General features: G+C 49.7%; 1 protein-coding gene across 1 annotated transcript; it reads right to left on the minus strand.

The window, feature by feature from the left end:
- Positions 1-3,614: 3,614 nt before the first annotated feature.
- On the minus strand, positions 3,615-25,771 carry CCDC64B (coiled-coil domain containing 64B). The gene is made up of 7 exons (XM_015406383.1): positions 25,450-25,771; positions 14,526-14,741; positions 8,915-9,031; positions 7,161-7,307; positions 6,689-6,871; positions 3,845-4,009; positions 3,615-3,749 (listed from the first exon to the last, which is right to left on the minus strand). The coding sequence occupies exons 1-7, from the start codon at positions 25,753-25,755 to the stop codon at positions 3,615-3,617; spliced, it is 1,269 nt and encodes a 422-aa protein (XP_015261869.1). The 5' UTR covers positions 25,756-25,771.
- Positions 25,772-25,875: the final 104 nt, after the last annotated feature.

A 25,875-nucleotide genomic window follows, 5' to 3' on the forward strand; every position in this document is an offset into this window, starting at 1 on the left:
TATGTATGTATGTATGTGTATAATATGAATAATAATAAAAGTGTACCTATGGGTATTAAAAAAAAAAGAAGAAGTTTCTTATTAATGGCCACAGCCAGACGGGCTTGAAATAAGCGTTGCTAGTCTTGAAGGTGCCACTGGACTGTTGCTTTATTTTCCTACAACCAACCAACATAGCCACCTCTCTGCAATTTTCCTGAATGCTTGCCTATAACTAGCTGCTCTCAAAATGTGCAGCTGCAGAGGTGTACTCGAGGACAGACGTACTCGCTGCTCATCTGGAGCCATGAGCTGGCCCAGAACCCTGGCCGGTACCCGACAGGAAATTAGTCCGTGTCCCAGAACGCTCCCCAGCTTCTCTGTGCTGCACAGGCAGCAGCTCCTCGGCAGGCGACTCCCTCTTGAAAGGGTTCCCCAGAGCCAGAAAGCTTGGAAAGCCATGCTTCAAAGTAACACAGAAGAGAAACGCCTACGCGCTTGCAACTGATTAAGATCATTTGAGCTAATTCCCTTCCCTCTAAGTTACGCATTAACACGTAGAAGTAAACAGGGCAGTATCGCAGGCAAGAGGGATTTAATCCGGATAGTTTAAGGTCCTTTTCTTTGGACTGAATGATGCTGACAAGACAACGGGGAAAGCTGCCGTGGAGAAGGAGATGCACCGTAAGCAGGGCTTTTTTTGTAGAAAAAGCCCAGCAGGAACTCATTAGCATAATAAGCCATACCCAACAGCAGGAACTCATTAGCATATTAGGCCACACCCTGACAGCACAGCTCATTCGCATATCAGGCCACACCCCCACATTACCAGAAGTGTGGTCATCCAGCCACACCCACCTTTTGCTTCTTATTCTCTTTACCTTGTTTGTTGCCTGTTAGGCCACACACCCGTAATTGTAGCCAATCCGAATGAGTTTCTGCTGTTGGGTGTGGCCTATTATGCTAATGAGTTCCTGCTGGGCGTGGCCAACTTGGGAGCCAGCTGGAACTCCGTTCCTGTGTGCTCCTGCCCAAAAATAGCCCTGACCGTAAGGAAACATGGCGGCTGAGACTGGCTCCAGCAGCCCCTCGACGCCCCAGGGGGAAGCAAGGAGAGGAGGCGAAGGGGAGAAGCAGAGGCTCAGCACCCTAGCTGAAGAAGGTGGCCCGAAAAGTCACCCATGGAGGAGAGGTGGACAGATGTTTCAACTGGGGAGCCACATCTGGGTCTCTGCTGACTTTTCAGGGTTCCAAGGTAGAAAGCTTGGAAACAGGAAGGATCGGAAGCTAATAGGAAGCCTTCAAAAACTGTATTACACGTTTGATTAAAATGAATAAAGATGACTTAAAAAACAAATGAGTGCCGATGCAAACAGGGGGGCCCTTCCTTCCCCTCAGTGGCCCTAAAAGACACACAGCCCTCAGTAGGGTTGCCAACCTGCAGGTGGTGGCTGGAGACCTCCTAGGACGACAACTGAGCTCCAGGCAATGGAGATCAGCCCACCTGGAAGGTGGACTCTACGGCATCAGAACCTGCTGAAGGCCCCTCCCCTCACCAAACCCCACCCTCCTCCGCCCCCAACATCTCCAGGTATTTCCCACCCAACCCAGAGCTGGCAGTCCTGGCCCTTGAGCTCTTCCACAGCTGCACAGGAGCTGGCAGCCCACTAGAGCCAGTGCAGCGGTCCACGGGTGCCCAGTATTCTGCACACGCCCTCAGAAGCGACTTCAGGGTCACGGGAAAAGCTCCCATGGACCAGATGTGGGCCCCACACCCATAATTTGTCCACTCCAGTTCTACAGGAATGCTGGTGTATAAATCTCTCCACTGCGAAAGCTCTCAGGGCGATGGGCCAAACCATACGTAGAAAAAGAGCGTAAGACATTGAGAGGGGAGAGCGTGTGCATCATCTTTTCACAGGACCCACGAGCATTCCTCTGCCTCGTTCCCTTTCTCCTTTGATGACTTTCACTGCTTGTTTATTGGGAACAGTGGCCTCAAAATGCTTCATGTAAATAATAGAATGGGCAGCCGAACCACACGTTAACGGCTGCAAGAATGCTGGCACTGATCCCAAAACAAACTGATTACAGGGGTGCACAAAGCTGGATCGGAGATCCCAACAGGCTCCTTGTAAAGATTACCGGGACCATGCCCTGACCTGGGTAGCCCAGGAGACAAGCCCGATCTTGTCAGATCTTGGAAGCTAAGCAGGGTCGACTGTGGTTAGTAGCTGGATGTGAGACTTCCTCGGAATACCAAGTTGGGAGGACAGAGGCAGGCTTTATTCAGCCACCTCTCTGAATATCCTCTGGGCCCCCAGTAGGGGTCAGACGCCAGAGGTTGACATGACTTCCCGGTGCAGACGCGTGCACACACACACAAAGTACAAAAAAGTACCCAAAAAAAGATTACCGGGATCATGTTTGCATTTTGCATGCAAAACGTGTAGGAAGCGTAATGCTGACTGCATTAACTTCAGTGGCCTTAGAAAGATGTAATTCTGTCGTGCTGTGTTTGTATGTCGCATGTTTTTATCAGACTGTATAAATATTTTGCATGCTGTTTGAATACTTTAAATCTTTTAATGTCTGGCCGTTTGCCACCTTGAGGACCCTACTTGGGTGGAAATGTTTAAAATAAATAAACTAAACAATTCTGCTTAGGACTGTACTGTAAATATTGCAAAAAAAAAGTGGACTTCAGGTGAAGTACCTGCAATTAACCATATAAAGCAACAAGCATTAACTTCAGTGGCCTTAGAAGGATGTAATTCTGTCGTGCTGTGTTTGTATGTTGCATGTTTTTATCAGATTGTATCAATATTTTGCATGCGGTTTGAATACTTTAAATGTTTTAATGTCTGGCTGTTTGCCACCTTGAGGACCTTATTTGGGGGGAAACGTTTAAAATAAATAAACTAAACAATTCTGCTTAGGACTGTACTGTAAATATTGCAAAAAAAGTGGACTTCAGGTGAAGTGCCTGCAATTAACCATTTGGCACAGCTGTCCATGAAAAAGAGCCGTTTGTGTCAGAGCTCTCTCAGCCCCACCCACCTCACAGGGTGTCTGTTGTAGGGAGGGGAAGGGAAAGGAGTTTGTAAGCCGCTCTGAGACTCCAAGTGAAGGGCGGGGTATAAATCCAATCTCTTCTCTTCTTCTCTCTCTACCAATGGCTGAAAAAACAACAGGCGACTGGATGTGTAAATGACAGGCGACTGAATCAGCTCCGGCTTTGTGGAATGGGCTCCCCGAAGGGGGGAGGTGCTTCCCTAGAGATCTCCAGGAGGCGCTGCAAGGCCTGCCTGTCTGCCAGAGCTTTTGAGAGTGTTTGAATGGCAGGCATCTTTTAAGGGGGGGAGGGGAGATTTGGGGTTTGTGTTATTTTATCTTTGGCCGGAGCTGGGGATGTTTTGATTATTGTTGCAAACCACCTTGAACCAAGAGGAAAAGCAGAATACAAATGTTTTAATAAATAAATAAAGGGATTTTCAAGAATATAGGTTGTATATGGGGTCCGGATGGCTTATATTGTTCGCCTTAGCTGTGATTTGTAAGGGGGAGGTTACAAATAAATAAACAGGGCCACAACCCCCTCTTTAGGAGGTAGTGACAGGGCCCGTGGGGATCTCTTACTTAATTATCGCCTCATCCCGATCTGATACGGCTAACTTCAAGGCCTCATCCCGATTGCTCTCTTGATACAGACGCCTCTGGTTCTCTATCTCCGACCTTAAACTGCAAAGTTCCACATACTGCAGAGTGACCTGAGAAAAAAAACGTAGGACACTTTTTAAAAACTGCAGACAATCCCACAACACAGCGCCCTACAATGACAACGGGGAGGCACAGCGTCCCGTACCTGATCTTGGAGTTTCATGATCTCCATCTCCTTCTGCTTCAGTATATCTTGTTCCTGGTGGGTCAGAGCTAACACTCTTTTGGCATATTCAGCCTCCTCCTCCTCTGATCTCCGTGAGGGATTCTTTGGAGCCGGGCTGGTCTTAGCCATGCCGTTGACCATCAGCTGAGTTAGAGAAAACAAATGTACAAAGGGTGAGAGATCAGTGGCACTAAGATGCATCTGACTCTGGAGTGGAACCTCTTTTGCTGCCAAGCCACGGCTGCCTCCTTCCCAGCAGAGACTTCCACAGGAATCCTTCAGATAGCATGACAGTGTCATCTGGTAGACGCTGAAGCATTTTTTAGTCTTACAGAAATTAATGAGGTCTGAATTGCAGTCAAAGGGAAAGTCTGCACGGATCCATAAAATTTACAGAAACCCAACATTTAAACATTTACACAGTTTATCAGGCTAGCAACATGCAGAACTAGAAATGCCAGAAGGCAAAAAATCAGCATAGGATGACAAGATTTCTGCTTCAATTTGAGACATCCCCCCGCACCCCCAAATTCTTTTCACCTCCATACTGGATGGCAGCATGAAAATTCTCCCAATTAAATAAGAACGTGGTACATTTCTGATGTACCAAACAGATTGGTTTTTGAATTTGTGCAAAGCCTGCTAATGCTGCTGAATCAGAGATCTTATCAGCAGAGCAGTGAAACCAAACCCTAACCCTCTAGCAAGACAGGGGTTCTTGGATGCTCCGGGCTCCCCAGACATGCAGGAAACTTAGAAACTGAAACAAAAGAAGATCTTGTGAAGAGCATCCTTGCTGTAAGCGCCTAAACAATACTCAGGACAGGTGATAATTTTTTAAAGGAAGATGAAAGGAAAAAGGAGCGAGAAAACGGACCTAGCTACCAGCTAAGAATTTACAACTCCCTTTGAGAGGGAGGTTTTGGACAGAGGGAAGTGTCTGTAGTGTATTCAAAGCTGCCTTGAATGCATGTGAAACATCTAACTGAACTGTAATGTTAAGCTTCGTCCTGGGCTAGGATCCAAATCCATCCAATAGTATTGCTAGCCCAGGAAGTTACACGCCAATCACTTCAAGCAAGCTCCCTGAGCGGGAACTAATATGATTGGACCTTATCTCGGCAACCTCATAGGTTGATATTTGTACAGTGGGTGTGGCTATATTAGCCGGGAATGCTTAAAAGCAGGACAGCTGCAATGTAAAGGCTGTCCTGGGCTATCAGATGTTGATCCGTGTTGGAGTTGTGTTCGAGTTGAAGAATAAAAGTTGTGTTCTTGCTGAATCACTCTCCGACTGCTTTGTCAAGCGAGCGACTTAACAGTTTCCCAGTCAATAATCTTTTCCCTGCCCATAATTCTCTTCAGGCCCCCAACTTGTTCCAGCAATAGTGAAATTCATGGCTGAGTGTCTTAACAGGTTGGCACTGAAATGGTGCCACCTGGAGGCAAGGCTGGGGTTTCTGAAGACTTGGGGATCGTTTCCAGAGGGCGGCTGTTGGTCTGCAGCAGGAGAACAAGATGCAAGCCCAGTGGCACCCCAAAAACGGACCAGCAAGGCTTCCACAGCGTAAACCTCCGAGAGTCAAAGCTCCCTTCGTCAGATACCTGAAGACTTGGGGGTGTCTCTAAGGCAGGCACAAAGTATTGATTTGTAATTTTAAAAACGGAACAGTCTGTCTCTCCACCTTTGGCCTGTTGAGGTCTGAACTTTCTCATTGCTCTTAGAATGCTGAGAGTCAGTTACGGGGGGAGGGGACGACACACTAAAGGGGGGGTGGGGTTAGGCTGCTTGTGCCCTCGAAAAGCAGAGTTGCCAACAGGTCTGAAGAAACTATCCTGTCCAGTAGAGGTTTAAGGTGTGGAAATGGGCAGCTGAAGCTTTTCAAGGTATAGAGGGAAGTAAGGTAAAGGTTCCCTTGCTCGAAAGCCAGTCGAGTCCAACTCTAGGGTTGCGGTGCTCATCTCCGTTTCAAAGCCGAAGAGCCAGCGCTGTCCAAAGACGTTTCCGTGGTCATGTGGCTGGCATGACTAAACACCGAGGTGCACGTAACGCTGATACCTTCACACTGAAGTGGTCCCTATTTATCTACTTGCAATTTCTTGCTTTCGAACTGCTAGTTTGGCAGGAGCTGGAACTAGAGACAGGAGCTCACTCCGTCATGCAACAACTTGGGTCTCAAACTGCTGAACTACTGACCTTCCGCAGCCTGCAGTTCAGCGTCTTAACCACTTGAGCCACCGCAGCTCCATAGAGGGAAGTAACATCACCTAATAGATGGCATCCAATAAAGCCTCTACAAAAGGGAGAAAACTTTTTTTCCTGATCCAATGGAGAAGGGAAAGGTGTGTTGGGGGGATTTCCAAATCATTTATTCCTCTCCTGCCCATGGTTCCTTAAGGGCTCCCAAGGTGGACTTCGTCTTCTACATTTCCCATTTTGGCAGATAGATTCCAGGTTGTTGTTGTTTTTTTTAAAAATGATTAACGCGCGGCATAAATAGGTAAACCATGAGGTCCTCCTCCTCTTTCCTGTACCTTTGGGGTGAAGTAACATCACCTAATAGATGGCATCCAATAAAGCCTCTACAAAAGGGAGAAAACTTTTTTTCCTGATCCAATGGAGAAGGGAAAGGTGTGTTGGGGGGATTTCCAAATCATTTATTCCTCTCCTGCCCATGGTTCCTTAAGGGCTCCCAAGGTGGACTTTGTCTTCTACATTTCCCATTTTGGCAGACAGATTCCAGGTTGTTGCTGTTTTTTTTAAAATGATTAACGCACAGCGTGAATAGGTAAACCATGAGCTCCTCCTCCTCTTTCCTGTACCTTTGGGGTCTGCCCAGGTGCTCCCGGAGCGTCCTCTAAGCTGCTTTCAATTTCCGACTGGATGGACGTGATGGAGGTATCCGAGTCGTGCAGCCGGATCTCTTCCTTCATCTCCTTCACCTGGTTCTGAAGACGGCGGTTGGACGCCCGCAGCTCTTCCGCTTCGGCTTCGAGCAGCTTCATCTGGGGATGAGGAACAGAAAGGAAGGGCAGAAAGCGGAAAATCAGTTGTGTGTGGTGGGGGAAGTTCCTCCATGAGGTAAAGCGACCTTATCGAACCCCTCTTCTTCCCCATTCTTGGCAAACAGGTCTCTCTGAACAACCCGCCGTCTTTACTGTTGTCGTCATAACTGATTTCCTCCCGGTCCCACCTTAACTCCTGAGCCCCTCAGGACTCGCCCTCTAACCTGGTAGAAGTAACAGATACACTCAGTGTAGTGCCGCGCTTAGGGTTTGCTGTTGTTAGATTTACCCGCAGCTCCTTCTCATGAGTCTCTCTGCGTAAGAGGAGGACGTTGTCGTGCAAGGTGTCCACCAGGGCCTGGGTGGATTCGTTCTCCTCCCGAAACTGGCGGGCCTGCTTCTCCAGATCTTGCTTCCACTCCTGTAAGAGAAGATTCTGGGGGGAGGGGGCGAGGAGTGGGGATTAAACAGAAGTGGTCGCTGCTTCCTCCAAGCCAGACTCAGGTCCCCTCTCCCCACTACTGAGAACTAATGCCTCTTAGAGGGTCTGTATTTTGAGGCGGTCATTTTGCTGCCAGAGGAAGAAACTCCAAATGGCAGCCCTTCTCCATGCCCAGTAAAAATATAACTATAAATTAAATAGCTGGCCATTTGGCACCCCGAACAGCCTAACAGCTGGCTGGATACAGATGCAGGATACAACTGTGGAGCAGTTCAGAATGGATTCAGGAACGGACAGGCTGATGTGAGCGATGACCTTTCCCCCCTGTCCCCGCCATACACTGGGTTTGAATGCGCAGTCCGTGTGACAACAGGATGCCACTAGCATGGACCTTCCTGTGGTAGTTTTCTCTCTTTCACACACAGGCATGCATATGTCCTCTGAGATGTCTGGAATCGGAGCCAGCCACTTCACAAGCCTCAGCGGCAGGAGATAAGAGATTTTCACTTTGATAGCTCTAATCTGTTTGGGAGTTTAGGTGGCTAGCGGGGGCTGTGTGGCCAGATAAGATTTTTGGTTTAGGCTTCTTAGATTGAGGAACATGAAGCAAGAGAGAGAAGAGAGAGGGAAGAGATTGGATTTATACCCCGCCCTTCACTACCTGAAGGAGTCTCAGAGCGGCTTACAATCCCTTCCCCTTCCCCTCCCCACAACAGACACCCTGCAAGCAATGCTCCCTCTAAGCTGTGGAGTCTTGTGAGCAAAAATTCTACTTTGTGAGCTACTGACATTAAAGCTGTGAGCGAGTGATTTGGCTACTGCATAAACTAGTTTGTTCTGGAGTCATCCTTCCTGAGCTAAGGAAGAAATCTGTGAGCCAGAGGCTAAAAAACTGTGAGCTAGCTCGCACTAACTCAGCTTAGAGGGAACACTGCCTGCAAGGTAGGTGGGGCTGAGAGAGCTCTTATGAGAACTGCCCTTGAGAGAACAGCTCTGAGAGAACTTCTGACTGACCCAAGGTCACACCAGCAAGTGGGAAGGACTGATGAGGAAGAGTATTTCTGGACACGTACAGCCTGTCCTTCCCTCCCATGGGAGTAACCACTGCTAGGCCCTACACAATCATGAGAGGGCAGGTGGGAGGACAGGAGCCATATTATAGAGTAAGCTCCGGGTACCTCTTTTCTTCAGTCATTAAGTGCTGGGGTTTGGAGAAGGGTTGTCTTACCACATGACAAACTGGAGAGACAGTGCCCTCTAGGGGGCAGGAAAAGGACATGTAATGGCCAGTTTGGTGTAGTGGTTAAGTGCGCGGACTCTAATCTGGGAGAACCGGGTTTGATTCCCCACTCCTCCACTTGCAGCTGCTGGATGGCCTTGGGCAAGCCGTAGTTCTGATAAGAGCTGTCCTTGAAAAAGAGCAGTTTCTATCAGAGCTCTCTCAGCCCCACGTACCTCACAGGGTGTCTGTTGTGGGGAAGGGAAGGGAAAGGAGATTGTCAGCCGCTCTGAGACACCTTTGGGTAGTGAAGGGCGGGGTATAAATCCAATCTCTTCTTCTTCTTCCCTCATGTCTCCCCTTGAGTGATCCCGTTTCTCACCTCGGCTTGCAGGCTTTGTGTTTGGGCGGCGTGTTCGGCACCGCTCAGGGCCAAGGTCCGGTGCTCCCCTCTCAGTAGGCTCAGTTCGCCCCGCAGCTGATGCTCCACTTGGGAGACCTTGAGGGCAGTGAACAGATATTAGACGTCAGCATTAGCCTAACCCCTAAAAGTCTTCTGAATCTGAGCCCTGTAATCTGTGACAAAGAGAGTGCCTCTGAGCATGCACAGAGCTTTTCGGCTTTGCCACTGAGACAGAAAAACAACAACAGCAAGGTGGGGGGAAGTAACAATAACAAAGGGAAGAGCATGTGCAGAGTGCTTCTCCTTTCCTTACTGAATAACCACAGTTGGCACTCTTGAGAAGGAGGAGGTAAGCTTCCCAGGTAGCACCTTGTGTTTTATGTGTGTGGGGGGGAGGGACATATTTGTTTCCTGGCCTACATCCACTTTATCATCAGCCTAAGAGCTGCGGTGGCTCAAGTGGTTAAGACGCTGAACTGCAGGCTGTGGAAGGTCAGTAGTTCAGCAGTTCAAGACCCGAGTGTGCCGCATGATGGAGTGAGCTCCCATCTCTAGTTCCAGCTCCTGCCAACCTAGCAGTTCGAAAGCAAGACATTGCAAGTGGATAAATAGGTACCACTTCGGTGGGAAGGTAACAGCGTTCCGTGCGCCTTGGTGTTTAGTCATGCCGGCCACATGACCACGGAAAGGTCTTTGGACAGCGCTGGCTCTTCGGCTTTGAAGCGGAGATGACCACCGCAACCCTCGAGTCGGACTCGACTGACTTTCAAGCAAAGGAACCTTTACCTTTACCTTTTAAGAGGTTCCCTCTAAGCTGAGTTAGTGTGAGCTAGCTCACATTTTTTTAGCCTCTAGCTCACACATTTTTGTCTTAGCTCAGGAAGGAGGGCTCCAGTGCAAACTAATTTATCCAGTAGTCAGATCACCTGCTCACAACTTTAATGCCAGTAGCTCACAAAGTAGAATTTTTGCTCACAGGGCTCCACAGCTTAGAGGGAACATTGTTAAAATGGGATCCTCAGGTGAAGAGGAGCTTGTGCAGTGTAGTAACGAATACAGTAGGGAAGAAGAAGAGGAGGAGGAGGAGGAGGAGGAGATTGGATGTATACCCTGCCCTTCACTTGAAGCCTCAGAGCAGAAAAGAATTTGCTTGAAAACATCCACTCCGCTTGTCTCCACAGTGTTTGGGAGGGGACAGAGATTTAGGGCCCTGACCTGGAAGGCCTCATCAGATCTTGGAAGCTAGGTGGGGTGGGCCCTGGTTAGTAGCGGGATGGGAGATCACCAAGGAAGTCCAGGGTCGCTCGCTACGCTGAATCAAATCAATGGCAAACCACCTCTGTTCTACATCTAAATGTAGAAACTAAGACGATGAGTGATGATTTGGGAGGTCCTGGGTCTTGCCTCCACCTCAGAGCCACCCAGGTGGCCACAACAAGTCACTCCCTTATCCTTGGTTCCATCTCCAATATAGAGGCAATATCTGCCTAACTTACGGGGCTGGTGAAAGAACTGGAACAAGTTCATGGTATACATGCTACCTTGGGCTGCAGAAAATGCTCCCAGCTTAAGGAATCTTCCTTCAGCTTAAGCGCCTCTTCTGTTTGTGGAAGAGCCGCTTACATTTGGAGGAAGGCTTTCAAATTTGTTCAGTGGAGGGACAGGATACGGGCCAATATGTGTATGAAGCCATTGGAACACTGGAAAAGCTACATAAGCGTTATTATCACTGCAAACCGCCCATTCACCTTTGACTGGTGTGCCACACTCTGACCCCTCCTTGAGAACTAGAAACCTGAGCTTTAAAAGTAAAAGAAATTCTCAAGGTTTTTACGAGAACGACCAGATCAGCGGTATGACGCTGGCCGTGTGCCATTCCAGTTCCTAGAACAGCCTAATAATTTGCTTAATACAGAGGGAAGTCTTTCTCATCCTATTAAAACTGGTTCCAGGAAGCAACAGCACTAATGTAGCTGCTCCAGGGCCAGAGGAGACCCTTTGAGGCATCACCATGGTGAACGGTGGGATTATTATTTATTGCTTTTCAACCGAGCAGAGAGCGCTGGAAGGCTTATCTCATTTATCTGACCTTGTTATCAGCCCCTCCTTGCTGTTCGTTTCCCACATTCTTGGACACCAGCCAGCCCAGTGTTGTAACAACACAACTGTGTGACCTCACCAGGCCTCTCATTTAGCTCCAATGGATCCCTTGTTCTTACACAGAAACCTTTCACGGAGGGCACGCCTCGGCTCCGCCCGCTTTTGTGGTTCAATAGAGGCCAAAGGAGAACTCTGAGCAGCAGGCTGCGCTCACAGACCGTGTTCCATAAATACAGGAGGCACATAAAGCACATTTGCCTCTCGCAGCAGACGTTTGGTCTGGTTTCCCCTGCAAGTTCTAAGCAGAGTTACACCCTCCTCTTTCAAGGGGGCTTAAAAGGGTGTGGCCCTTCTTAGGGTGGCCCTGTAGAGCGTTTAGGATGTGTTTGGGTTTTTTGCAAGGGAGGAAGGAGGAAATGGAGCGAAAAGACAGACGTAACTCTCTGGTGGAAAGTACCATCAAGTCACAGCTGATTAATGGACACATCCCCCTGTTTTCAAGGCAAGAGGGGAACAGAGGTGATTTGCCATTGATTGCTTCTGTGTACCAATCTTGGACTTCCTTGGTGATTTCCCATCCTATGAACTAACTAGGGCTCACCCTGCCAAGCTTATTTATTTATTTATTTAATTTTATTGAACTTGCATCCCAACATAATATAAACAATAAAACCAAGATACAAAAACAGTTAAACAATCAGGGCTATTTTGGGGCAGGAACGCACAGGAACGGAGTTCCGGCTGGCTCCCAAGTTGGCCACGCACAGCAGGAACTCATTAGCATAATAGGCCATGCCCAACAGCAGAAACTCATTAGGATTGGCTACATTAGGGGTGTGTGGCCTAACATGCAAAGGAGTTCCTGCTACAAAAAAAGCCCTGGGTTTTGACAACAAACAAGGTAAACAGAATAAGAAGGAAAAGGTGGGTGTGGCTGGATGGCCACACTTCTGGTAACATGGGGGTACGGCCTAGTATGCTAATGAGCTGTGTTGTCAGGGGTGTGGCCTAATATGCTAATGAGTTCCTGCTGTTGGGTGTGGTCTATTAGGCTAATGAGTTCCTGCTGTGCTTTTTCTACAAAAAAGGCCCTGTAAACAATTAAACAATTAAAGTAGGGGTGGCCAAACTTGCTCAGCTTAAAGAGCCCCATAGAATAAGCATCAGATGTTTGAGAGCCACAAGACAGGAACAAATGTTTTTAATTTTAATATATGAAAATCTGCTTTTTGTTAACATTAAATGAGACTGCCAAAAATGAAAGGGGTAAAAACAGATATTTTTAATGATATTTATCTGTCCAATGACATTTATTTGTTTGCTAACAATATTTATTTGTCTGAGAGAGAGAGAGAGAGAGAGAGAGAAAGAATGCAAGAGGTGGAAAGAAAAAGAGAGAAAGAAAGCAAATAGATGAGGGTGGAGGGGGAAGGGGGAGAGAGAGAGAGAAGGAGAAAATGAAACAGAAAAAGAAAGATGGAAAGAAAGCAAATAGATTGGGGGGGAGGCAAAAAGAGAAAACGAAGAAAGCAAATGGAGGGAGGGGAGAGAAGAAAGGAAGAAACAGAATAAGAAGCAAAAGGTGGGCGTGGCTGGATGACTATACTTCTGGTAACATGGGGGTGTGGCCTAATAGGCTAATAGGCTGTGCTGTCAAGGGTGTGGCTGGATATGCCAATGAGTTTCTGTTGTTGGGTGTGGCCTATTATGCTAATGAGTTCCTGCTTGGCTTTTTCTACCAAAAAAGCGCTGTGTGTAAAAGAGCCGCATGAGTTTGGCCACCCCTGGATTAAAGCCAGGTGGCTTGGGCCATCCAGATCAGGCCCCTAAATCTCTGCACCCTCCCAAAGACTGTGGAGACAAGCGGAGTGGCTGTTTCCAAGCCAATTCTCCTCCCTATTGTATTTGTTGCCTCAATATTCCAAGCTATGGATGCTCTTAGATGCAGTGTTTTTAGAAATTATAACCCCAAGCGTAGACATATTCTATCTGACAGTCTGCGATAGCGATATTATTAAGATTTACCAGTTTTAAGATTTGTAAAAAGTATCCTTCAGGTCAAATCGAAAGAGCAAAATGTTTGAAATTTAGTTGCTTGGATCCCCCCTCCTCTTTCCTGCACAGTGATCTCCCCGCACTTAGAAAAGTAGCACACCGTGTGGAGAAGGCACATCATGAATCACTTCTTACAAGATAGCTTGCAATAGGAAGGGATCTTTTTCTGTGGGTGAGCAACTAATCATGTGATTCCCCCCACCTGAAAGCTGAAGTCATTTAGTCCAGTTAAAGGTAAAGATAAAGGTTTCCCTTGCTTGAAAGCCAGTCGAATCTGACTCTAGGGGGTGGTGCTCATCTCCATTTCCAAGCCGAAGAGCCAGCGCTGTCCGAAGACGTTTCCATGGTCATGTGGCCGGCATGACTAAATGCCGAGGTGCACGGAACGCTGTTCCCTTCCCACCGAAGCGGTACCTATTTATCTACTTGGAATCTCTTGCTTTCGAACTGCTAGGTTGGCAGGAGCTGGGGCCAGAGACGGGAGCTCACTCCGTCATGTGGCACTCGGGTCTTGAACTACTGAACTACCGACCTTCCGATCTGCAGTTCAGCGTCTTAACCTCTGAGCTACCGTGGCCTTTTAGTCCACAGCCTTCTAGTCCAATTAGGGCTGTCCAATCCCCCCCCCCGAACACATACTTGTGCAAAGTGCCATCGAGTTGCAGCCGGCTTACAGCAACCCTGTAGGGTTTTCAAGGCAAGAGATGTTCAGAGGTGGTTGGCCATGGCCTGCTTCTGTGTGGTGACCCTGGACTTCCTTGGTGGTCTCCCCTCCAAGTACCAACCGGGGCCAACCCTGCTTAGCTTCCGGGATCTGATTGGATCAGGCTAGGCAGGGCCATCTGGGTCAGGGCAAACCCATCATGCCCTCCCTGTCTTTGACGTAGACCTTTCAGAGGACTAAAATAAAGATCGTGAGCAATGTTCCCTCTAAGCAGTGGAGTCTTATGAGCAAAAATTCTGCTTTGTGAGCTACTGGCATTAAAGTTGTGAGCGAGCCATTTGGCTGCTGCATCAATTAGTTTCCTTTGGAGCCCTCCTTCCTGAGCTAAGACCAAAATGTGTGAGCCGGAGGCTAAGAAACTGTGAGCTAGCTCACACTCACCCAGCTTAGAGGGAACACTGAGGGGAGTATGTGTTAAAACACATTCTGGGGGCTCACATCCTTCCATGAGTTGGCACCAAGCTCTCACGAACTGCAGCCACAAACTGATCTCCCACCCTGTTATCCGGAAAGAGTCCTTAACTCTCTATCAGCTGTGTGACAGGCGGGAAGTCAGCCGGTGAAGCATTTCCCAGGCCCGAGAGGGCAGTTGTAAATAAAGCTTCACCTGTTGAATGTCTGCTCACTGTGCATCGATTAGAAGGCAGCGTTAGCCTTCCTGGCAAACCTCCTGGCCCTCCCGCTTCTCTTAACTGACTGACCCCATCTCACCTGGCTGAGCTGATCCACCAGGCGCTGGTTCTGTTCCGACATGTCCAGGACGGCCTGCGAGCTCTCGCGGCTGGTGTCTTGCTGCTCCAGACGCTGCTGTCCCAGCTGGGCTCGGGCAGCTGTCAAGTCATTCTCCAGTTCTGTCACGCGAATCTCGAACTCGGCCTGGCCTGATTCAAGACGCCGGCGGAGTTCGTGCTTCTCTTGTTCAAGGCGCTGGGAGGGCCAAAGAGAGAAAATGGTGAGGGCGAGATAAGGAGAAGCCGACGCCATATCATTATTCAAAGAACAGACTGTGAGCCAGGAAGTCTCTGGTTCAAATCCTGCATCATTTGTTAGGTGACCTTAGAGGAATTTGCTGTCTCTGAGCCTCATGCCTGCTTCACTAGCTGTGGTGGAAACTCTGGTGTATGCCATCCTGACATTTCCGTTGTCTGCTTCGAGCACAAACTTCAGGATTTGCGGTTTGTTTATGCCCAGTTGGGTGGATTTGTGTATTTAAAAACCATGTCATACTTTGGTTGGTCACAATAAAAGGTTACAGGAACAAAAAGGGGTTGGGGACAAGATGCTTTCAGGCCCCAATGTTACGGTATCGTGTGCGTATCCTGTGTAGAATGCTGGATAGATTTGAACAGATGTGGGTGCTTGGCAGAGAGGGCACCAGTTGCTCTTTTAGTCTTCTGAGAAGGTGATGGTGGTGGGGTGGGGAAAACAGCAGCCTCCAACTGCAAATATTTGGGCTGAATGTAGCCAATAAAAAGAATTTTTCAGGTGGAAGAAGGGGACCAGGAAAAAAGACTCATGGGGTTTCTTCCCACTGCCACTAGGTAATATTACCCATTTTGGCTTCCACTGACTCTTACCTGGGCCATTATATAAAATTAATCTGCAGTATTGTTAGTATAATTTCCCCCCCTATTCTCAGCCTTTCCAGGGACTTGCAGGTTCCATTTGGCATCTGCTCAACACCCAGTTCTTATATTTGCAACTGGAGGCTGCTACTGACCCCCTCACCCCTAAAATAAAATGTTCCATAATCAATTTTTTTTCCTTTTCTTTTTTCAATTTTTCCAATTTTTCCAAAAAAACCAAAAAGGGCTTCAGGGGAAAAAACGGGGTGGGGGGACGGGGGACGGTTTTTTTCAGAATTTTTTCCAGTTTTTTTCCGGGCCTTCACATCTCTAGAAAGGACTTATGACTGACCCAAGGTCACACCAGCAGCTGCATGTGGAAGAGTGGGGAATCAAACCCGGTTCTCCCAGATTAGAGTTTGTGCTCTTAATCACTACACCAAACTGGCTCACCAGATTTGCTCCCTCTTCTATGCCTAAGCTTAAAATGCAACTTCACCACTGAGGAGGGGTTAGAGACCTTGGGGGGCGGGGTGACAAGAGGGAAACAGGTGCTCTTAAACTGGTCTGGCAACCTGGGAGATCTCAGCCTGTGTGGCACCGTTCTCGCACACAGGCCTGAGTGTGTGGATCTCCCATTCTGTGAAATCTGGTGATATTACTGGTGGGATACAAATAATTATGCACCTAGACAGACTGAAGGGGGGGATTCTCTCATACCGTAAGCACTGAAGTTTTGTTTCAAGTGTTATTTAGCTGAAGCAAAGCTAAACCGTGGCAGTGTAAGTCTTGAATACAATTATTATTATTAAACTTTTATACTACCTGGCGCCCTCCCTGCAAAGCGGGCTCAAATCAACTTACCATTGTGAACAGAAGGAACTCAGAGGTGAGAATTTAAGCATGGAGGAACTGGGGAAATTCTCCCTGTCTACCACACCAGCAGCCAGACAGAATGGGAGGAGGCTGAGGCTGAGGGAGACTCCGCTCAGGTGTTTGGAGAACCCTGAAGCGGCAAGGGCAGCCCAGAAGAAGGGGAGGAAGGCCGCAAAGGAGAAATCTGAGTCACAGCAAAGGAAAGGACACCTGATGAACAGCTTATGGCATAAACTGTGCTGCAGAGACGCACGCAAGCAAAAGTCACCCCTAAGGACGTTGCTATGCGTCCCCCCCAGAGAAAAACCCGACAGTTCTGTCTTCTAAGGCAGCAGCCCAGAAGTGGGAATTGCCAATGGATTAGAAATACCAGCCTGGTTTAATAGTGATGGAGACAGCAGGTATGTGGTGTGTTGGTGGGTGTGACGTATCTGGAGTTTAAGGAAGCTGCCTACGAGGAGTTCAGTCTTGCAGGCCCAGCGTTGAAAGTCCCTTGACTGCTGTTTAGTTTCAACCAGGGCTATTTTTGGGCAGGAACGCACAGGAACGGAGTTCCGGCTGGCTTCAGAGTTGGCCACAGCCACTACAGCCAAAACCTCTTCATGCATGGCTACAGAGGGAAGGCCTGGAGAGTGACCCCCCCCCCGCGACTCTGAGGCGGGCAGGCCAGGGGCCCCATGGAAGGATCGGGGAGGCATTGCAGAAGACCTAGGCCTGCCAGCTCTGGATTGGGAAATACCTAGAGATTTGGGGCATGGAGCCTGGAGAGGGTGGGGTTTGGGGATGGGATGGACCTCAGCATGGTACAATGCCGGAGAGCCCACCCTCCAAAGCAGCTGTTTCCTGCAGGGGAACAGAACTCTGTAGTCTGGAGATTGAGCTGTAAAAACAGAAGGAGAAGGAGGAGGAGATTGGAGTTATACTCCGCCCTTCACTCGGAGACTCAGAGCGGCTTACAAACTCCTTTCCCTTCCCCCTCCCCACAAGAGACACCCTGTGAGGTAGGTGGGGCTGAGAGAGCTCTGAGAGAAACTGCTCTTCTAAGGACAGGTCTGATAGAACTATGGCTTGCCCAAGGTCATCCAGCTGCTGCAAGTGGAGGAGTGCGGGAATCAAACCCGGTTCTCCCAGATTAGAGTCCACGCACTTAACCACTACACCAAACTGGCTCCAGAAGATCTCCAGGCCTCACTTGGAGTTTGTAGGGATGCCAGTTTCCAAGTGGGACTTGGGGACTCCCCTGGAAAATTACAGCTTATCTCCAGACTACAGAGGTCAGTTCCCCCTGGAGAAAATGGATGCTCTGGAGGGGGGACTCTGTGGCATTGTATCCCACTGATGTCCCTGCCCTCCACAGGCTCCACCTCCAAATCTCCAGAAGTTTCCCAACCTGGATCTGGCAGTCCTGCCCCTCCGTCCCCTGCCAGTGGCTGGGGAAGACCTGGCAACCCTAGGAGGTTGGCAATCCTAGCAGAAGTGGGTATGAAAAGAGGGAGGGGGGAAGCAAGCCCCACACAAATTCACACCGGCTTCATGCCAGAGAACCTGTCTCTTTACTGTACTTATAGTCTGCCTTTCTCATTGGCACTCAAAGCACATGACAAAATTAGAACCAATGAAAAATCAGCAGTGGCTGAACATCGCCTAACTCAAACAGGACACAGTATCTTATTCCAAGACACTGAAAGGCTGGAGGACAATGTAATGTATTGAAATGATTACATGAATCACCTCATAGGACTCCCATGTTAAGCTTCGAGCCAGACCAGGGCTCCTCTGAGCGAACTTCCTATTGGTCGTTTCGTAACAGCGACCAATCAGAACGATACCATTCCCTAGGAGGGAAAGATCCCCATTGGTCTTTATTCTAGCAATCTCATTGGTTGTTATTTGTAAATAGGCGTGGCTACATTAGCCCGGTTATGTTTAAAAGGAGCATAAGCTCCCACTGTTTTCTGTTCTGGTTTCTTACTGAGTTAGTGCTTGCTCGTTACTTCCAATAAAGCTGAATCACTTGCTGAATCACTCTAAGAGTCCTTTGTTAGCGCGATCTAACAATTGGCGACGAAGGTGGGATGTTAGAGCAGGTAGGCAGCCCTGCGGACATCCACACTTCGGACTCGGAAGAAAGCGAGCAGAGCACAGCAGCCGATCCGGCGGAGGCGCCACCAGCTCCGGTGCCCAAGTCTCCCACGATGGCTGGAAGCCAGAAGTTCGAGTGCTTCGAACCCTCCTCAGAAGACTGGGACTCCTACCTGTCCAGGTTCGAGTTCCATCTGGAGACCCACGACATCACCGATGAGGCGAAGAAACGAGCATGCCTCCTGAGTTCCTGCGGGAAGGGGACCTTCGACATAGCCAGGTCGTTGGTGGCCCCAACTGATATAAAGACTGTCACCTACGCTGACATCACGGAGAAGCTTAAGGCTCACTATTCTCCACAACCGTCGGAGATCGCCTGCCGGCACGCTTTTTACAAGCGGAACCAGGCCGGAGGCGAGACCATCGCAGATTTCGTGGCGGCCCTTCGCAAAGCCGCACGGCCATGTAATTTCCACAACGTGGAGGAAGCCCTCAGAGACCGTCTCGTCTGCGGTCTCAAAGATGAAAGGCTGCAACAGAGGCTGTTCGCCCGCACCACCCTGACCTGGGCAGTGGCCTACGAAGAGGCCGTGGCCGCGGAAGCAGCGGAGAAGTCCACGAAGGAGGTCCGCCAGCGGGTGGCAGAGCCCAGTATACACGCTCAACGAGACAGCGAGGGCGAAGACGCGGATGATGACGTCAACGCGGTTCGAGGCAAGCGGACCCCAGCGAAGACTACCAACGTCAAGCCTTGCTCCGGTTGTGGCGGGAAACACCAGCGCGACTCCTGTTGGGCTCGTGATGTCGACTGCAGAGCGTGTGGGCGGCGTGGTCATCTGGCCAGAGTCTGCAGATCAGCAAAGAAGGATCCCTCAACTAACAACCGGTCAGCGCAGAGGGGCACTCCAGTCAGCACCCAAGGCAAGACCCGTTCCTCAGCATCGGAAGCAAGCTGCCAGTTGACGGCGACCTTGTCGAGCGCATCGGCCGTAAATCGCACCAGCAGCCAGGGCAAGATCACCGTGACTCCACTCCTCGACGGCCGACCCTGTACAATGGAGGTGGACTCAGGATCGTCCGTGACGGTGATTTCTGCCGCGTCCTGGCGCCAGTTGTTCCCGAACCGAAGCCGGCGGCGGCTCCAGCCTGCGGGAACCAGAGTGTCCGACTTCCAGGGCAACCGAATTCCCTTGGCCGGACGGGACTCTGTTACTGTTGAGTATAAGGGGAAATGTGTTAAACTGTCATTCCTGATTGCAGAGGGAGACCGGGTTAACCTGCTAGGGTTAGATTGGTTTGAGCCATTGGGCATTGGTATTTCTGGGATTAACAGGATGTCTGAAAATAAATGGGGCATGCTGTACGACCTGTTCCCTGATGTATTTGCCGAAGGGTTGGGGAGGTACAAGGGCCCCCCGGTTGCGTTTGACTTAGATCCGTCAGTCAAACCTATTAGGTTGAAGTATCGGAAAGTACCTGTGTCTCTCAAACATAAGGTGGAAAAAGAGATTGACAAACTAGTTGAGCAAGGGGTTTTAGAGCCAGTACCATACAGCAAATGGGAGACCCCGATCGTAACCCCTGTCAAATCAGATGGGTCCATACGACTATGCGCCGATTACAAATGTACGATTAACAAGGCGCTGCTAGGCGTGGCTACATTAGCCCGGTTATGTTTAAAAGGAGCATAAGCTCCCACTGTTTTCTGTTCTGGTTTCTTACTGAGTTAGTGCTTGTTCGTTACTTCTAAATAAAGCTGAATCACTTGCTGAATCACTCTACGAGTCCTTGTTAGCGCGATCTAACAGACAACACATCCCATTGCCATGTCAGATTACACAGGGAAACCACTGAAATTCACGAACATAAGCACAATTTCAACAGGAAAGAAGAGAGTTTAAAAATAAATAAATAGGGCATGGTTTCCTGTCCTGAAAAGCACAAAATGCTCTATGTCTTACAACAGCACTACAGATAAGATTAGAATTCCAACAGCCTATCCATATGCAAAAGAACCTCAGGAAAGCTCCTCCATTAGCATGTCACAGCCTGGGGAACGCCTACAAGATAATGACTCAGCCCTACCCCACCTTCCCGAGTAGATATAAATTACCTGCCTACCATTTTTCTTCTCACCTTGACACAGAGAGTACTCCATCTTTCTGTGTTATACCCCTGAGGATGCCAGTCACAGCTGCTGGCGAAACCTCAGGTCCTACAATGCCAAGACCACGACCATACAGCCTGGAGAATCTACAACAACTAATGAACTCTGGCCGTGAAAGCCTTCGAAAACATAATGATGAAATAAACAGTGTAAGACATGCTGCAAACGATGCACCGCTGGATGACAACAATTTAAAACTGATGTACTACAAACTGGGTAGGATAATGCATACAGGGAGCGGCGCAATAAACTACAGCCCTGTTCTCTGTATGAAAACCCTCTTCTGCCTAGTTCCATTCACGACAGCCCTTTCCCCCTGAACCCTGAAGAAGCCACAGGAAACGAGTTCAAGCCCAATTTATCCCGGGGACAATGGGCACTGGATCGTCTGTGTCCCTCCCGTCCCCCCCAAGCTTGGCACCCTTGGACATGGCCCTCGTGAGAGAGTCTGTGAGAGAAGGGTGCCATTCCTTGCCATTCCCATGTCCCACTTTTTGCCAGAAGCGAGTCAGTACAGGAGTTTTAGGGAAATTTTAGCAATAAACTGTGTCTTTACTGACCAGAAGAAACACGGTGGGCTCAACTAAAACAGGAGTCTTGTGGCACATTCAAGACTAACAACACCTTGTTCCAGTATCAGCTTTCACGGACTCAGAAGTTCCGGTCCACAAAAGATTCTGCACGGATAAAGCTCTGTTAGTCTTGAAGGGACCACAAGACTCCTGTTTATTTCTGATTCAGCAGATGAGCATGGCTACTTCTCTGGAATTATTATTGTAGTAGGCCAAGACTACCGGACTTGAGTCATGATGGTCTGACCTGGCAGAGAGAGGGAGAGAGGCTCCAAAGGCAGGGAAGGCCAGAAGCAGATGGCGGCTAACTAAGCCCAGACGTCAGAGGCTCACAGCCAGCTCAGGCAGAGGCTAGGGAAGGAGCTGTCCTTCGAGACCAAAAGACACAGCCTGGGAATGAAAGGATTGCGATTGTTGATCCTCCAGTAAGGGAGAAAGCATGCTCCGTGGATGAATGCAGGACAAAGAAAGTGTGCCCCCAACACTGAGGCAGAGTTGCCAGTCTCCAGGGGGCACCTGGAGATCTCCCGCTATTACAGGTTGATCTCCAGACGACCAAGATCGGTTCTCCTTGAGAAAATGGCTACTTTGGAGGGTCAGCTCTACGGCATTATACCCTGCTGAGGTCCCTTCTCCTCCTCAAATTCTGCCCTCCCCTGGCTGCACCCTCAAAAACTCCTGGTATTTCCCATCCCGGAGCTAGCAATTCTAAATTGAGTGGATGCCTCCAGTGAATGCTGGATTAGACCCAGTTTTCCCTGTAACAGACTCTCACGGATCTCAGAGGGAACGTTCTAGAAACGAAGGGCTGAGGGGAAAGGAAATGGAAACTCCAAGGCCTGTCTTCAGTAAGGTCTCTTGATTCCAATGGCAAAGATTTACCCCAGGCTGATTTTCTCCTCTGCTTGCTTCTCCGCACCCTTAGCTAATCTCTTGAACGTGATTTACCTGGTGATCCAAACTTTCAACTGGCTGCACAGAAATCTTATACCTCCGCAGTATATTCTTGCAGCAGCTGAAGGCTGTTGTGAGGGGTCCACCCTTAATTTCTGCACATTAACGTTTTAAAGATGGTTGGTGGGATTCAGGTCTGTCTAGAATCCATATCCTCTGACCCTGGACCCTAATCCCAAATGCAAACCGCCACGTACAGAGGTAGCGTATCTTTAAATAGCAGATACTGGAGATAAACAACGGGGGGGGGGGGCCTCAGGTTCCTGGTCTATCAGTGGGATCCCAGGAACGGCTGTTTGACTAGACCAGACGTCTGCAGACGATGGCTCCAGGGCCAAATGTGTCTCAGTATAGATCCAGATAGGTCTCTTTGGAAAAAAAGAAAAAGGTACATTGGAGGGGTAGTTGGGAGCAGTGTTCCCTCTAAGCTGAGTTAGTGTGAGTTAGCGCACGGTTTTTTAGCCTCCGGCTCACACATTTTTGTCTTAGTGCGGGAAATTGGCTCCAGAGCAAACTAACTGATGCAGCAGCCAAATCGCTCGCTCACAACTTTAATGCCGGTAGCTCACAAAGTAGAATTGTTGCTCACAAGACCCCACAGTTTAGAGGGAGCATTGGCTGGGAGGCTACAATAACTAGTATGTGGATGACCCAAGTTAGTCCGGTCTCATCAGATCCCAGAAGCTAAGCAGAATCAGCCCTTGTTCGTATTTGGATGGGAGACCACTAAGGAAGTCCGCAGAGGCCGGCCAAGGCAAACCGCTTCTGTTCGTCTCTTTGAAAACCCTACGGGGTTGCCGTAAGCCGCCTGTGACACGATGGTACTTCCCACCACCAAAGGGAATGCAGGCAGCAGTTTTTATAGAACTTTAAAGATGCTTTACAGGAACGGAAATGACAGAGGAGACCAGCTGCCAGTCATCCAAGCGTGAACCATGCACATATTTATGCCAGCACACTAACACAACCACACAGGGTGATCCTGCATATATTTATTGTGAGACCTCGCACGTGCCACTTGAGAGCCAGTCTGGTGTAGTGGTTAGGAGCGTGGACTCTAATCTGGGAGAACCGAGTTTGATTCCCCACTCCTCCACATGGAGCTGCTGGAGTGACCTTGGGACAGTCATGGTTCTCTCAGAGCTGTTCTCTCATGAGCAGTTCTCGAAAGAGCTCTCTCAGCCCCACCTACCTCACAGGGTGTCTGTTGTGGGGAGGGGAAGGGAAAGGAGATTGTAAACCACTCTGAGACTCCACGTGAAGGATGGGGTATAAATCCAATCTCTTCTTTCTTCTTAATAAATTACTCTCAACAGCCAGTGTTTGGGCTGCGGAAGCTTTATGGGTTATTATCCAACATGTCAATTATGGGTAATGTAATGATGCATGTTTTCAATTCTTAAATGGACTTGCTTATACCAGCTCTTTGTTCCCTTGTATTGAATTTTGACATACGTTGTTTCTTTGACGTACGTTGTCTAACTACAAAAGGTTGCTGCCCAATCTCGGTCCATCCAGCAGGGCAAGGCAAGACAATTCGTACATCCTTGTACAGCAAAGCCCAGCTCTGATTAAGCCCCGCACACACACCCCTTTGCCGGAACCAGTCAGGCTTGCTCAAAAATTTTGCAGTGAAGGTGCTGCGGAGCTTCCCCAACGCTGTGCCCCTGGCTGTAGTGAAACCAACACACCCAAGAGGGGGAAAGTCTCTGGATTCCATTCCTCTTGGACACACCCTGGATGGGACAGCTGTTCCAAAGACAGGGACGAATTAAGAGCCACCGGGAAACGGGGCTGGCAACCATTTTAGCGTCACTCTGGAGCAATGCCATCGTGTTCTGATTTCCTGGCTCCCTTGCCGGCTCTAATCCATTCAGCCCTCCCCCCCAAACAAACAGCAGCCCTCTGGCACCAAGCCCAGTATCTGTAAGCAAGAGAAGTATTTGGGTCTCGGAAGAGAACGGCAGGTGGGTGAGGTTCCCTGGGGGTGACTCAGCCCGGGCCCTTTTCTGTTCCATTTTGTCGCTCTCTGTTCTTCCTCCGTAATTATACCCACTCTGCAGCACTTCCACCACACCTCAGCGGTGACCTCCTCTATGCCAGACCCGTTCAACCAGTCGCCACAAGTATCATCTCCGCAGGTTGCCGTTGCCAACTGCACTTTGGGTCAGGGCCTTTGGGGGTTATTTGAGAGGGGAGCCGGTTAGAGCAAAGTCAGGGCTGGGGAAGAAGGTTTCTCACAAGGTGGGTGTTGTGGGAAATGAGGACGGAAGGGATGGAAGCCAGACACACACACACCCCCCAGAGAAATACACAAGGCTTTGGCAGGTTCGAGCCAAGGGGATCAGATTGCTTCACACGTTGACACTTGGGTTGCCAGGTCTGGGTTGGAAAATACCTGGAGACCTTGGGGGTGGATCCGGGAGAAGGCGGGGTTTGGGAAGGGGAGGGGCCTCGGCACGGTACAATGCCACAGAGTCCACCCTTCAAAGCAGCCATTTTCTCCAGGGGAGCTGATCTCTGCCAGCTGGAGATCAGTTGTGAAAGCGGGGGATCCCCAGGCCCCACCTGGAGGTTGGCAACCCTAGTTAACACGTTTTCTCAACCGCTTTGGCCTAGGGAACGGCATGCGGTCCCAGCCTCTTTCAGGGATTCTACACCTGAGGGGATCATCGACACCCGTCACAGTCCACACACAGGGGATGTGACGGTCCCTATCTGGAAGCACTTTCCGTGGAGGAAACACATAACGTGTGACGCAGTAGAAGTCTGGATCTCTTGGGAGTCCGGGGGTGGTTTAGTAGGTTAGAACTCTGGGGGCGGGAGGGGCTGTGCCTTTCAGGATTTCTTTGGAAAGAGGGTGGGCCTCGGCAAGATCACCACGGAAACTGCTTTCAACAGACGCTGTGAGCCAGCTCTCCTTGACCCATTTGCACCCCACCTTCCTTCCAAGAAATGCCGGGTGGCACAGGCAGAAGTTATCCCATTTCGTCCTCACAGCCACCCTGTGAGCGAGGTTAAGCTAAGAGAGAACAGAGAAGAAGAGGAGAGATTGGATTTATAACCCACCCTTCACTACCCGAAGGAGTCTCAGAGCGGCTTACAAACTCCTTCCCCTTCCCCTCCCCACAACAGACACCCTGTGAGTAGGTGGGGCTGAGAGAGCTCTTGACAGAAACTGCTCTTTCTCAAGAACAGCTCTTATCAGAACTACGGCTGGCCCAAGGCCATCCAGCAGCTGCAAGTGGAGGAGTGGGGAATCAAACCCGGTCCTCCCAGATTAGAGTCCGCGCTCTTAACGACGACACCAAACTGGCTGAATGAGCCCCCCTGGCCTTCATGGTGGGCAAAGGCCTGTACCCAGGGGTCCTCCTGGGCCGACACTCCCTGTACCCCATGCTACCCACTACGCCTCTCACCTCCATGGCCTCGGTGTGCTCCTTGGCCAGCTCCTCATAGCGCCGACCCAGTTCCTCGTTCCGTTCCAGTAGCATCTTTCCCAGTTCGGCCGCCAGCATCAGATCCTGCTCCTTCCTCTGAAGCAAAACCCTCAGATCTGCGTCTTCGGGGTCTGCATCCCTAGCAGCCACATCGCCCACAAAAGACTGTCGACGTTCGCCCCCAAAGGGGTAGAACTCGTCCCCGAGAACAGGCGGGGTCAGAGGGAAAGGAGTCCGACGAGCTTCCTCCTCAGGGTACATAGAGGAAGCCGTGGTGGTTGACATGGGATTGCTTGCTGGGGGGGGGATACCGAAGGGCAGGGAGGCCCCGACTCGGAGGACAGAGAGGTGCCCAACAGGTTAGACTTGGGATAACCTGGGAGCTAGGGTGTTCAGGCTCACAGC

Source organism: Gekko japonicus, unplaced genomic scaffold, assembly GCF_001447785.1.
Source record: "Gekko japonicus isolate JY-2015 unplaced genomic scaffold, Gekko_japonicus_V1.1 scaffold2698, whole genome shotgun sequence".
Lineage (NCBI taxonomy): Eukaryota > Metazoa > Chordata > Lepidosauria > Squamata > Gekkonidae > Gekko > Gekko japonicus.